Source organism: Strongylocentrotus purpuratus, unplaced genomic scaffold (assembly GCF_000002235.5).
Source record: "Strongylocentrotus purpuratus isolate Spur 01 unplaced genomic scaffold, Spur_5.0 spur5_contig_839, whole genome shotgun sequence".
NCBI lineage: Eukaryota > Metazoa > Echinodermata > Echinoidea > Camarodonta > Strongylocentrotidae > Strongylocentrotus > Strongylocentrotus purpuratus.
The window spans coordinates 131,642-145,119 of NW_022145545.1; the positions used below are offsets into that span (position 1 = coordinate 131,642).

General features: G+C 35.3%; 1 protein-coding gene across 1 annotated transcript in view; it reads right to left on the reverse strand.

The window, feature by feature from the left end:
- Nucleotides 1-13,478, reverse strand: part of LOC105444851 (structural maintenance of chromosomes flexible hinge domain-containing protein 1-like) — a 30,588-nt gene that overhangs the window by 5,198 nt on the left and 11,912 nt on the right. Inside the window, exons 11-20 of the mRNA XM_030987330.1 lie at nucleotides 12,996-13,179; nucleotides 12,197-12,391; nucleotides 11,556-11,684; nucleotides 10,301-10,404; nucleotides 5,774-5,865; nucleotides 5,123-5,233; nucleotides 3,024-3,101; nucleotides 2,003-2,122; nucleotides 1,042-1,273; nucleotides 341-516 (exon numbers count right to left, since the gene is read on the reverse strand). Coding sequence (XP_030843190.1) covers nucleotides 341-516; nucleotides 1,042-1,273; nucleotides 2,003-2,122; nucleotides 3,024-3,101; nucleotides 5,123-5,233; nucleotides 5,774-5,865; nucleotides 10,301-10,404; nucleotides 11,556-11,684; nucleotides 12,197-12,391; nucleotides 12,996-13,179 — 1,421 coding nt within the window. The remainder of the gene's footprint in view (nucleotides 1-340; nucleotides 517-1,041; nucleotides 1,274-2,002; nucleotides 2,123-3,023; nucleotides 3,102-5,122; nucleotides 5,234-5,773; nucleotides 5,866-10,300; nucleotides 10,405-11,555; nucleotides 11,685-12,196; nucleotides 12,392-12,995; nucleotides 13,180-13,478) is intronic.

Consider the following 13,478-nt stretch of genomic DNA (forward strand, 5'->3'; position numbering starts at 1 on the left):
CTAAGCCTTGCTTTATTCAAGCTGACTCGGAGGGCTGAAAGCATTGAGAAATACTCTCCATGGAGCGGAACATGTGCAGATTAGCAATTGAATCCAACAATGTAAAGATATTAGTAACCTAGTATGAGGGGCTATACAAACGTGACTATTATTTGTATTATTATCAAAGATTATCATTGTCATGATCATGAACAAGATCATTATCATCATCATCATCAACATCATCATCATTCCAATTGCATCTTCACCGAATCAAACATCACCAGCAGTCTATCGTATACCAGCTAAACTTTCTCTCCGAGCAAGTCCACACCTGAACATGTGACCTGCCCTTGCTTACCAGGAAAGATTCTGATCTTTAGTTGTTGAGTGGGGATCTCCAGTCCAGGTATCATTACGGTCATGTTGAAGATCTTTCCTTGAGCCGATCCAACGTCCCCGGATGCTTTCACTCCTTTCACTATAAGAGAGGTGCCCTTGGTTTTCAGCTTCTTATAGCTCACATCATGCAGGCCACTACAGAAAAAAAAGAGAAATCGTTTAGCTTCCATCCTTATTCCTTCTTTATCTGCTTTAACATCACCATTCATAATCTGCATGATGTTATTCTTCCTTTTACATTTTCTACAAATAGGTCTTCTTATTTTTCTTAAACTGCCTCCATTTCTTCGTTGTTTGCCTACTACATCTATTAATGTCTCTATTAGCATTTCATTGCTCTGTCATTTTATCTGTTGCCTTTCCTTCTTTTCATTTCCTTATTATCTTACCAAATTCGACTTTATTCTACATTTCACCGTTTTCTTATTCGTGTTTCTCTATATTATGAACTGTTGATATTCAAGTAATAGAGTTAAATAATAAATGGCAATTCCCCGAAATTGATTTCATCCGTAAGACTAGTGCGTGTACAGAACTTTTGTCTGAGAATCTGACAGTGTATTTGATTGCAAAATGACAAATCAGATTTTAAAATTCTTGGGGGAAAAAACCTGATCAATTTAAATTGCTTTTTGGATTGGTTTGAGGTTGGGTGTTGGCTTGGTGGATAAATAATCATATTGGATAATTACAATACTGAATCCTAAATGCTGAGGAAGAAATCTATCTAAAATTGTATACCTCGCTTCGAGTACTGGTTTGAGGTTAGGCGTTGGCTTGGTGGGATTATTGAACTCGTCTTGTAGCTGAAGAGGGATGTTGAATGGGATGTCTACCCTGAATGTCGGATCCAGGCTATCAAAGCTAACTTGAAATTTTCTTGCCGGGCCCTCTATAAAAAAGCAGAATGAACAAGCATTCATATTAGTCCAAATACTTAATGCCTATATAGTATAATATTTGATTAACTTTGTGTACCAATCCTAATTTCATTCCAGAAATAATTACCATCAATATTTGTTAAATAATAGAAGAGCAATGTACCAGATAGTTCAAGATAACACCCACCAACAACAACAACTACAACAAAGGGGAAAAAATCGTGTGCATAGCTGGTCTTGTAATTTTTGCTCTGTAATATAAACTTGTCTTTTGTCTCCATCCTCTGTCACTTTGAATGCATTTCCAACATTTTCCACACAGCATATGACAACTGGGGATTACAATATCACTGAACTAAAATTAAATATTTTTAGTTGTTTACAGCATCTTCAATTTAAAAGAATTAAGGGTGTCTGAAAGCTTGGTCTAAGAATAAATCATCCCCTGAAAGTGAGAAGGGTGGTACATTAAGTATGTATAAAAGCAAGCGAAAGGTATGCCCCGAATTTTAGCCAAATATTATTGAAATATATCATGAAATCGTGTACAATTACAATAATAAGCACAAAAATAAGCTCTTTATTTGATGTGTTGTCTGATTAAAGCTCTCATAATGTGGTGGGGAAATGTATGTGACTAAATGGCTTGGACCTGTCAATAGGTTCATGTGACTTAACACCCTTTCCGGAAGTCATCAGATGAAATAAAAGTATGATAGGATATAACCCTTCAAACTCACCTGTACTTGTGAACTTGATCTTGTGACTTGGTAGAGGGCGTCCTCCGAATTCAGTGGCTCCTTCCTCCCTGAGTACTGTCTGCAGGATCAAGGTATGACGGCCAATGTTCCTGACAATTTCTTAACCAATTAAGAACAGAGTTGCATTTTTAATCTTTGAAATGTCGCTCATTTGCTTCAAGTTAAATAGGTTTATCTGTATGCAAGTCCAAGTAATGTAAGGTCGCTGTGCACATGAGCCCAACAATTTTATATCAAGACCCCCAAACCTTGTTGGCATATTTATAGACTTTTAACATTTTCAACCTGGGCTCTGTTTCCTAATAATTGTGATCAGCAGGGGTGATAGTGAGCACTAAAAAAAATAGTTTTTTTGTTTTCCCCTCAACCACGGCCCCCTTGAGTAAAAAAAAAGAAAAAAGAAGAGGATTCGCGGGGGGGAGAATGGCATCTAACAACATTCCCCCCTTTCGACTAAGAAAATTGGGGGAAAATTGGGGGAAAAAATAGGGCAAAATAGGGAAGAATAGAGAAAATACGGGGAAATCCGGAAAATCAGGATAAGATCGGGAAGAAAAAAAAATCTGGTAAAAAAAAATAAAAAAAAAATCTGGATTTCTTTTTTTTCTTTTTCTTTTTTAAATCGGATCAGTAATAAATACTAAACTACTCTTACAAATTAACTTTCAGTCCATTAGATGCCGCAATTTCAGTAGCTTAAAACAGTTATTGTAATTTGCAAATGATAATAAGTTTTATGAAACAGGGCCCTGGTCGAATCAACGAGACGAAAAATAGACTGACAGCTGACCAAACAAAAATGATGTCACCCTGAATGGCCAAGAATCGGTCAGTATTGGGTCGGTGTGGAGTCGGTTAGGTGGTGGAACTAAGGTATAAAAATTGTATTATATAGCCCTGTATAGCTTGGACTTTTTACTCAGTCCTCTCGTTGTTGTGTTCGTTTTCTAACAACAAATCACTGTTCCTCTGCAGGTATGTATCTATGTGATTGTCTTACCCATTGGTTTGAACCAGAATGCCCATGTCCTGGAATGTTGACTCACGAAGGTTACTATCTCCTTGTCACCGTCATTGGCTGCAAGGATGGAAACAACAATATAGCAAAATTACTTTTCAGAGTAAACTTTAATTGTTCGTATTTTATTATTTGAGGAACTAATCTACCATAATGTGTAATGCATACACATTTTCACTCAAAATCGATTGTCAAAACCTTACTGATCACTTTCAGATCATCGATAAAACCATAATAATAATTATTGTTGTATTTAAGTTGAGGGCTGCGGGCACGTCAAGCTACTTATTCTGTAGCCCTCCTGCATCTAATGTATGTGAATTATGCATTCAATATATTTATTTAATTTCGTATATTATCTGTATAAAATTATGTACCCTTGAAATATTGTATCAAGCTATATTATGTTCATGAAAATGTATGATGAAAAAGAAAAAGTAAGATGCAGAAACCAATAAATCAAATCAAATTAACTTAAATCAAATAATAATAATATGTCTTGTTTACCTAGGGTAGCCTCATAACTATGATTCAATACTCTCATTATATAAATCTACAATAAGGAAATCAAACATATACAAGTTTTAAGAAATAATATCACTATATAACATGCGAATAACATAGACGGAAGGAACAAGAAAGACAAAAATTTTAAAAATGTACATTAATGAAAATATTCGGAGACAAGACAGGAATTTCGGGCTTTATGTCAAAGACTGTCTCCATTGATTGGATCAAAATAACTATATACATTATTTCAATATATTGTTCATCAATAGAAAGAGGAAAAAGGAACAACTAACTCTGTGCCATACACACAAACGCAAATTTATCGATCTGTCTGATGAAGATTAAAGTTATTGGTTATTACAATAGTGAGTATTGTTGTTTCAAATACAATTTAAATTTTCTTTAAAAGCTATTCAGTGATGGGCTCAGTCTAATTTATATTGGTATATCATTCCAAAGTTTGGGACCCCTTCCAATTCAATCATTATCGATTGTGACTCCTAAAAATGTTAAATGTGTGACTTGTTTAATAAAAGAACCCTGAACATAAAAAAAAGTATTTGAATAACAGCGATGTGTTTTTGTTGGTAATCATCATGAATTTTGTTTAAATATTGAATACAAGTTTGATTTTATATAACCAATCAACCAGTTTATCGAATTCTGCATTAAACATATTTTGAAGGAATACGATATCTTGATGAGACATAGACACACAAGTGTCATCTGCAAATAATATCAGTTCTAGCACTTTTAAAACATTCCAAATATCATTCACATGTAAAAGATATAATAATGGTCCTATAATTGAGCCTTGGGGCACTCCACATCTTCCATTGTTTGTGATTCACATTTTTTAGTACAACATATAGTTCTCGATTACTTAAAGGTAATACAAAGTTGTGGTAAGGGGTCATGAATTTGGATCAAATGAACTTATTAGAAGCATATGCGATCCTATACTATTCCTACAACTCTTTATGTTGTATAGCTCCCTCTCAAGGTCAAGATACGAATTAAGCTATGAAACAATGTTTCTTGACTAAAATTGACCAATGAGCTATTCCTGTTTGGAAATTATATATCACAACTACATATTCTGAGATTTTCATGGTCGCAGCTACCATTGTACGGCCGTAGGCGCTATTTGAAGTTTATCAAAATTTACCTGGAGCACCGGTAAATTTTTATATTAAATTTGTATCGAAAGCAGAAGTGTTTTAGGGGCTAAATTTTCTAGTTCTTTTAACACATCCACAGGGACATCCAAATATATCAAAATTGTGAGAATCACTATCCACCCAATTTTCAAAATTTCCCAAAACTTTGTATTACCTTTAAACATTTTTTAAACCATTCCAATGTTATTCATTCTTTAACCATATCATTCATTTGTTTAAAAAAATTGTGTGATCAAGCGAATCAAAATCCTAACTAGGATATTGAAACAGGCCAATCATTGTTTCTTTATTATCAAAGGCATTTGTAACCTTGTGTATAAACTAAATGCAATCATATAGATTAAGGTAATTTATTGGATGTGGTTTGCGTTTCTGATTGCATCTACTCACAATGCCAAATTATCTTCATCTCCACCATGAGTTTATTAGAGTTATGCTGAGCTCCAGGAAGTCTTGACATGGACTGACCTTTCATGTCGTGGATCTCAGCTTTGATTGCACCTGTATACAAAACAAACAAAAATGGGCAATAAGGTATGAAAGGTACAAACGAACCAGAGGCCAGTTTCCATAAGTCTAATATCCTAGTCACAATGCCAAACCAACTCCAAACTGCATGACCAATGACTGTTAAAATCATGGCTGAAATTTTTGTTTAGCCTCTTGTTAACCTCGTTTGTGTAACTAGGTATGGTTTTGTAAATATCCCATCGAAACATGCGTTGATCCTTTGATTTCAAGGTCATTTCCTAAAACACGCACTAATTCCAAAAAGCACGTTTCGAAGACAATTACGAAAAACTGGTTCTTTGTCCCTAAATCTTCGTAACCTTTATTAAATTTAAATTCCTTAGAAATTCAGGTATTTCCTATATTATATAACTTCTCATGCAACATTAAAACAAAATGAGCAAGTGAGCACCACACAAGAATGGAATATTATTATCAATATATTTGTCCAACATCAAGTGAATTTGCACTAAATCGATTTTGCGATTCTTGGCAGTCTCTGGCAATGCGGCCATGACATTATGCACTGACCTATTCGTTTCCCAGCTGGTCGTTTCTCTCCTTCATGAAGCTCGTTTGATTCAGGCAAATCAGGCCATGAGATGACAAGTTTCCCTGGCAGTCTGGTAAAGAGAAGGTACAAAGAACCATTTTTTATTCAATTGTTTTTACAGGCTCACTTATAGTACATTATCATAATTGTTTACCTTTCTGTCTATATAGTGCAACAATTTCTTGTTACCTTCTTTACTTTAATGCTGCTTTGAAGTGCAATAAACAATCTTGCTGAAACAAAATGAAATCGGGTTTATAGATAGTAGGCTCATATAGCTCCGATTAGTCTCATTTGACAAAGCCCCCTATCGTCAGAGTCCAGCAGCCTAACCGTGTGTTAGCATATAGACTTTTACCCCCCCCCCCCCCCCCCCAAAAAAAAAAAAAAAAAAAATCGTTTAAAATTCTTTTTTGTTTTTGTTTAAACGAAAAGCACATCCACCCCGACGTACGTTATCACTAGCTCTTTCATTGAAACCCTCATGTCCCATTGACTTTTGAAAGTTCCCCCACCGTAATTTGATCAAAATAGGTCGCAAGCTCGCCATTGCATATATAACACATGTGTAACAAATCAAACTTTGGACGCAATTTACCACGCGATTGTAAGATTATAGGTCAAGCACACGAAGGATAACAAGCATGAATTATCATAGATCAGTTCTGCTTAGTTCATTATGTCCACTTCAGCCAACCCCCACCGTAATTTTTCCATTTAGTATAGGCAAACATTTTGCCGAGGTAAGCAAAAAACATGAATATTCATGACACACCATTGACTACTTTATTATTTACAGAGGGGTGCAATTGTGCACCATATCAAACTCCCCTACTTTCAGTCAAGTATTTCATTGTATTACGTAGTTTGGTAGGTTTATTTTACTAACTGTTTAATTATCAGATATCAATGATAGTTTAAAGATATGGAAAAGGTTCTTGTAGTTTATATTTAGCAAAGCAATCTCACATACAAAATCATTATCAAGTGTCGTCTGCTCCGCCGATCGCCGTCTGCTATACGTTCAAATCACATAAAACCGATAAGAAGTTGGATTATTGATGTATTTCCGAAATAAAACATTTTTCTTTTTGCACATTTTTTTAAGTTCAGCATCAAACCAAGGCTTTTGTTGTCTCTGTTTTATTTTCATTTTTTTTAATGGAAAGCATCTGTTTTAAAAAAAAACACATAAAAAACACTGTTAACATAATCAAACTTTAAAATCTCACTCCAGTTTGTCATAAGAAGCCTTTCACAGAACATAGAAATATTTGAGTCATTTATTGCACGCTTGTATATTGCATCAGATAAGAGATAGGTAAAGCGATTGAAGAAAACAAACGCTTTAGAACCGGTCTCCTGTGTGCCTCAGATTACAGGATATTGAATCGAATAGTTTTACTAAATCTTTAAAAGCATACGAAGATCCCCCCCCCCCCCCTCTTGTGAATATCTGCTGGTAAACCCATTTCTTAAATTATGATTCTATAAGCCATTATGGATAGGATACCCAGAGCCGCAACACTACTTCTACACTACTGTATACCTGATGGCACAATCAAATTGGTGACATCTATACTAAACAAGCAAAAATAATTAGTAAACTATTAAAGCCATGTGCAGCTAATACTGCGAAAGTATATGGTATTGATGATATCGATCACACTAGATACAAATGTTGCGTAGATTTAAATTTGCCACCGTATGGTACTTTAAAGTGACTTGGTAACATTGTTGAAGGTTAATGAAAAAAAATGCTTAATTTTTGTATAAAATGTTACTTACTATATTCCTTCTACTGTACTAACCCTCTGACAGGCAAAAAAATCCTGAAAAAATTCTCAAACCACGAAGATATCTATGGTTTTCGTTGAAGGCGTCGATGTGAGGCACCCTCTAACAGTGATTAACAGTAAATTCTCCCAACCATTTTTGAATTTTCCCAACCGTTTTTCCATGAAAAAAAGACATAAAACAGGCTATAAAAAATCTGTCAACACTTAAATGTCTGGAATGAAATGAAGAGCCATTTTATTGCTTTGTGAGATTTCCATTCACCTAAAATGTAATTAAATTGTTCTATAGATCTAGATCTAGACCTAGTTGGGAGAATTAAGGAATCGATCAGATCAGTTTTTCCCAATTTGTACCATGAATAATGGTCCGTTTTCACTCAAATTTTCAGATTATCTTTAATTATACATCTAGCATTGAAGTCACTACCTTAGAACCACTATCTCTCATCTGAACAATGTTACCAAGTCCCTTTAAGAATCTTAATGTAGGGACATAACAAACTTTAAGAATGTACCGTGTGAGTCAAACAAAAGTTTACACCTAGAAAATTGCTAATAATTTTAATAATCATCTAAGAACAGTAAATTATTATACATGTTATGAAAGAGTGTTTTATCCCAAATCATTTAGTATCATTTTTGTGTGGTATGTGTTCACGCTTGGATTAACAGGAGGCAATGTTTGCGAGAGTGCAAAAATCGACTTGCGCTAAACTTGCTTATTATGTGATGCTTGATCCGTTCAAATTTCAATAATTCACGCTAAGCCTTGTTGATGATGGGGTGATAATGCTTTTTGTTCACGACTGTGTTAAAGGTGGGGGATGGGAGGGAGGGGGCGGACAATGTACCATTTAACGACCTAAAAAAAGCACAGAAAACAAAAATTGCGCCTTGTTATGAGTGACGAACTGAAACCAAGCCACTCTGTGTAAAGATGGCTCTGAGAAACCTATTTTTAAGGCTCGTTCACACCACCACCCCCCCCCCCCCCAACAAAACAAAAAACCGCCGTGGTTATTATTTGTTTTTGACGTTTGAAAAGAATGACAAGTGACGTTACAACCCAAATGAGGCACGTATTCACTAAACTCTGTGTTATTATTAAAGACCAGAAGGTAAAGCATATGCAAAAATCGACTTGGAAATGCGCAAAAGTATTAAAGTGAGAGAATGAATCGAATGTATCAAATGATATGCATTGCATATGCTTTTAGCAGAAGCAAAGTCACACACACACACACACACACATGCACACACGCACGCACGCACACACACACGCGCCCACAAATGTTCTTTGATATTTGATATGTGTGACATGCATGATTAATTTTGTAAGGAATGTTTTGAGATTCTGGCTTCACTTATACTTGATAATATATCGTGGATCAATGAACATTTTTACATTTAAAAAAAAACCCTACCCAATTTCGTTAGGATACTGGCTGCCATTTTATGATACCATCTTGGATTTCTGTTTTTTTTTATGGTCATTACACGTTTTAAACAGGCTACATGGATTTTCGACCCCTGAAACCCAAGCATAAACACCAACGTTACATCTCTAATATGGATATGTCACGATTTGTAGCTAATTTCAGTTTTCGGCTGCAATTTGTTGAATTTTTTTTAGTATATAGGGCTACTCTAAAACTTCATAGTTTAAAGTACACAGGTGATTAACCTGACCCGGGCCTGTAAAACATACATTTATTCTTGGGAAGTAAAGTATTACTGCCGGTCATTTTTAGGAGAATGGCGGTCATTTTGGATGCCATCTTGGATTTACAGGTTTTCTGGTGGCCATTACCCTTTGTAAGTGTTATGAATGGATTTGTTTACCCATGAAACCTAGGTAAAGACACCAAAATAACAGCTTTAGGATAGAATTATCGCTTGTTTCGGTTTCCGGCACCCTTTTTGGATTTTAAAAATGACAGCCATAGTTTGTACTGTTATGATTATTAGGCTACTCTGAATCTTTATAATGATTCCAAGCTTACCAGTGATATCCTGAGATCTAAAACATATTTTGATCTTGCTAATCATAGCTTACTGTAAATATTAAGGAGACTCTCAGCCATTTTTGATTTTCAGGTGTCCTGGCGGCCATAACCCATTGAAAGTTGTATGAATGGATTCTTGGACCCCTCTAACATAAGTATAACTATAAGCACCGAAATCACATATCAAAGATGGATATTTATTGATTTATGGTCATTTTAAGGTATTGGAGGCCATCTTGGAAGCCATTTCGAAAATAACCATTTTCCAGGGGTCTGACTTTTTTTTAGACTTTTAGTATGTTGTTTTTTATGTAAAACACTAACGCAATCCGTTGAAAGCCCTTTTGTTGCAATTTTTGGGGTTGGGTATTTTTCCGTATTTTGACCCGACTACGAGGTAAAATCAAAGAATTAAAGCGGGACTGCGCTACTTGTATTTACTTGCGCCCTCTATATAGCACAATGCCTAAGCGGTACCTGTTGGTCCCCATAATCCCCCTTTTCTCATGTTCATTGAGAGCTGATTTGGTGAGATAACAACCTGCCAGTGTGTTGCAGGGTGGTCTAATTCCTCCTGGCCAAACTAGTGCAGAGAGGCTTTAAGAGGAGAGAAATATTCATCTTCAATATAGCTGAGGAAACATAGAGAATGCATTGACATGCATGAAACCTGAATTGTCTGCATCCCATCAGTACTTACTTTTCTTCTTCATCATCGATAGCTTTTTGTATCTGTCCCTCATCAGCTGACCTGTCCAGCTTCCTGAGAGGGTGGATCTTGGTCTCGTTGTACAATCTAGGCTCCTATCAAGTAGAAGAAGAGAGGAGAGATGAAAATAAGTTAAAAGAAACAATGCTCCATAATCTCAAAAGCCGTCTTAACTTAAAGGTAAAGACTAGTTATGGTCATGCGATTCCATCGTGAAAGAAACGTTGTGGAATCGATCAGAAAAGGTTGATCATCTAGCATATAAGTATTGGTCTGTACTGCAAGGTTCTGGAATAATCAAAATGATAACAAATTTGGCCCAGTCCTGGTAAAGTTACAAGCACTGAACACTGAAAGACGCATATGGGATTACGCGACATCTATCCAGGCCGGATAGATATGATAATTTACCAAATATATCCATTAGTATTAGTAGGCGGTTTCCAGGCAAAATTTGTATCATCACGTATTAGTCAAGACATATTCTTTCACATGATTGGTAATGACAGGTTTTACACAATTGTTGAGTGCTTTAAAAGAGTTTGTTCGCCGATCATGGATTGCCAAACAACAACTTCTATGTCTTTCTTCTCTCTCTGTATAAATCACCGTTGTATTATTACTAAAAGAAAATACAAAACTTTTCTATATGATATTGATTTCTCTTCATCAGTTCCCGACGTTTTGTTTCTTTTGCATTTAGTTAAATATGTATAGTGATTTATACAAAACTGAGAGGTTATCGTTTGACTTTCCATCAACCAGCGGAATAGTACCAGGTTTAGATTTGAATGCTTTCTAAGAATATGGACAAAGTTGTTTCTACAGTATATCCATATGCTATATACAAATAGTTAAAGAAATAATTTCCATACATAATGGCTTAACACAGATAATAATCATCACGGCCGAAAACCTTGTGGCAGATAACAACAAACATTTATGACAAAATTACTATTTTAAATATATATATAAAAATACCAAACATAAAATACATGATCATGTTTGTGTTAGCACATTTTCAATACTCTCAAAATATTTTCTTGTCTTACAACCATCAGAACACAGTTGAGTGCATTATTATTGCTACCGCAAAATCCAAACAATTTATTTTGATTTGTAAATTTGATCCTTTCCCCCGTATTACGATGCCAATCTTTGGTAGATCAATTATCTTGTTACATTAGTTATGGCACGATAAATACAGAGAAATATGATATGAATGGTGTCACTGAGTTTGTCATACCTGCGTAAGTTCGAACTCTCCTCCCGTCGCAAACAGTGTTCCATTCTGGATCTCATTCTCATGGTATCCAAACAACAAGAACCGTTCTACTGAACCATAAAGAATTGGACTTGTCCGCAAAGTCCGCACCTAACAAAGAATAAGATAAAAATATATCGGTTAAGGTATTGTCTTGCGGCACATTATTACTTTGTTATGAATATTATAGGTATATATTACCGATTATGTACATGCGTGGTCAATATAAATTACCACATGTTTGATTCAGCCTAAAATGTAAAAATTAAATGAATGAATAGCTTATATTACTCGTGAACTGATTTTCCTTCTCTGTGACATCTTACATATCTCTTGATTTTCTTTTCTTTTTCATCATAAGAATTAAACTGAGATTATCTAACTAAACTTCTTGTAGTGAATTCCATTCAGCCTCCCCTACCCATTAGATATACTTTAACTTATTATCTCACTTCTCCTTGTTTAAGAAAGGAATTAAATTAGTATGGCTATGCTCCTTTTTTTCTTCTTATCTCATTTATATAGACACAAATAATTATCCATCTGTCCAAAAGATGGATAGTTGTCCATTTTTTTCCATTCATAATGTTCTCTACATCACAATATCACTTGTGTCATCATACCTGTTGCCCTGTGGTATACACCTTTCCATCCCATTCCACACTATTAAACACAGCCCAGGGTTCTTGTTTGTTCTTGGGTTGATCTGGCCTTGTGATGTTACCCACGTAGTCTCCGAAGTAGATCTGTTTGTCATGCGTCTCGTGACACTTGTGCAGCCATTCAGAGAACTGTTTGTCCATAATCCCTCTGAGGGACTGAAAACAAGACAAAGATGTCCTTCATTTATCTCCATGGGGTCCCAATCTACAATGGGTCCCAATCCAGGATTCAAACCACGGATCTTCATGTACGACAGAACTGAATGCCGAGCTTTAAATGTTGAATGTCCCTTATATTTCCTCATTTCTCCTGTATTGAGTGACATCATAGGTAACTTTGAAAATTGTTTTTCTTGATGTCATTATATAATTATAAAGGCAAAAAATGACACAAATTTTCTTTTAAAAACATGTACAGATACTATTGGATTCTGGGGTAAGTTCCTCTAATTTGGGCCTGTGATACTATCGAATAAATATTACTATGATATGCTCCGAAAATATACATTTTCCCTAATAATCGCTTTCAAAAAATATGATTAGAAAAAAAAGTATTAATTTTCCCATTTTTAAGAAAAGAAACAGCTCAAATCCTTTTTGATTTCTTCAGCATGATACTGAACATTCCTTATCACAATTCAATGAAATTATGACTTCTTACATTCTGAATGTTCGCAGTACAACACATTAGCTATTTGAACTGAGCATGCAGTCTCTATAAACTAGACACATAATTGTTTTAACTGTTCTGTTTTCTTACCTGACCTCCAACAACTCTCTTAAAGAGTGCGTCCTTATCCCTCAGCTTCATATCAAGGTCAATAAAGGTCAGTTTGTTAGTGCTGACCTCGAACTTGCTGTTGGCAAAGAGGACGCCAGATACCCTGTTGTAGCACTCAACAGGAATGTTGCCTCGTTTCTTTGGCATGGCACACCAGTCAAAGCTGATGGTCAAAATACAATGGATAGGTTCAAGAGGTTAAAACCTAATTGTAGCAAATTTGTTGCCTTTCACTTTAATATATAACTTTAAAATACAAAAGTATAGCATTATGGCGCTTGTCCTACAATGTATCACAAATCTTAAGTACTTGGTATATGTTTTAAATATTAGTATCATTATTGAGATGTCGTAATTGGGAAGAGGAAAGTCGTGAGGGCTGACATAGACCTCGACATAGACTCGGCGCTCCTGATAGATTGTAGAAGATTATTCCACGGCTCGGGTCCAGAGAAGTAGAAG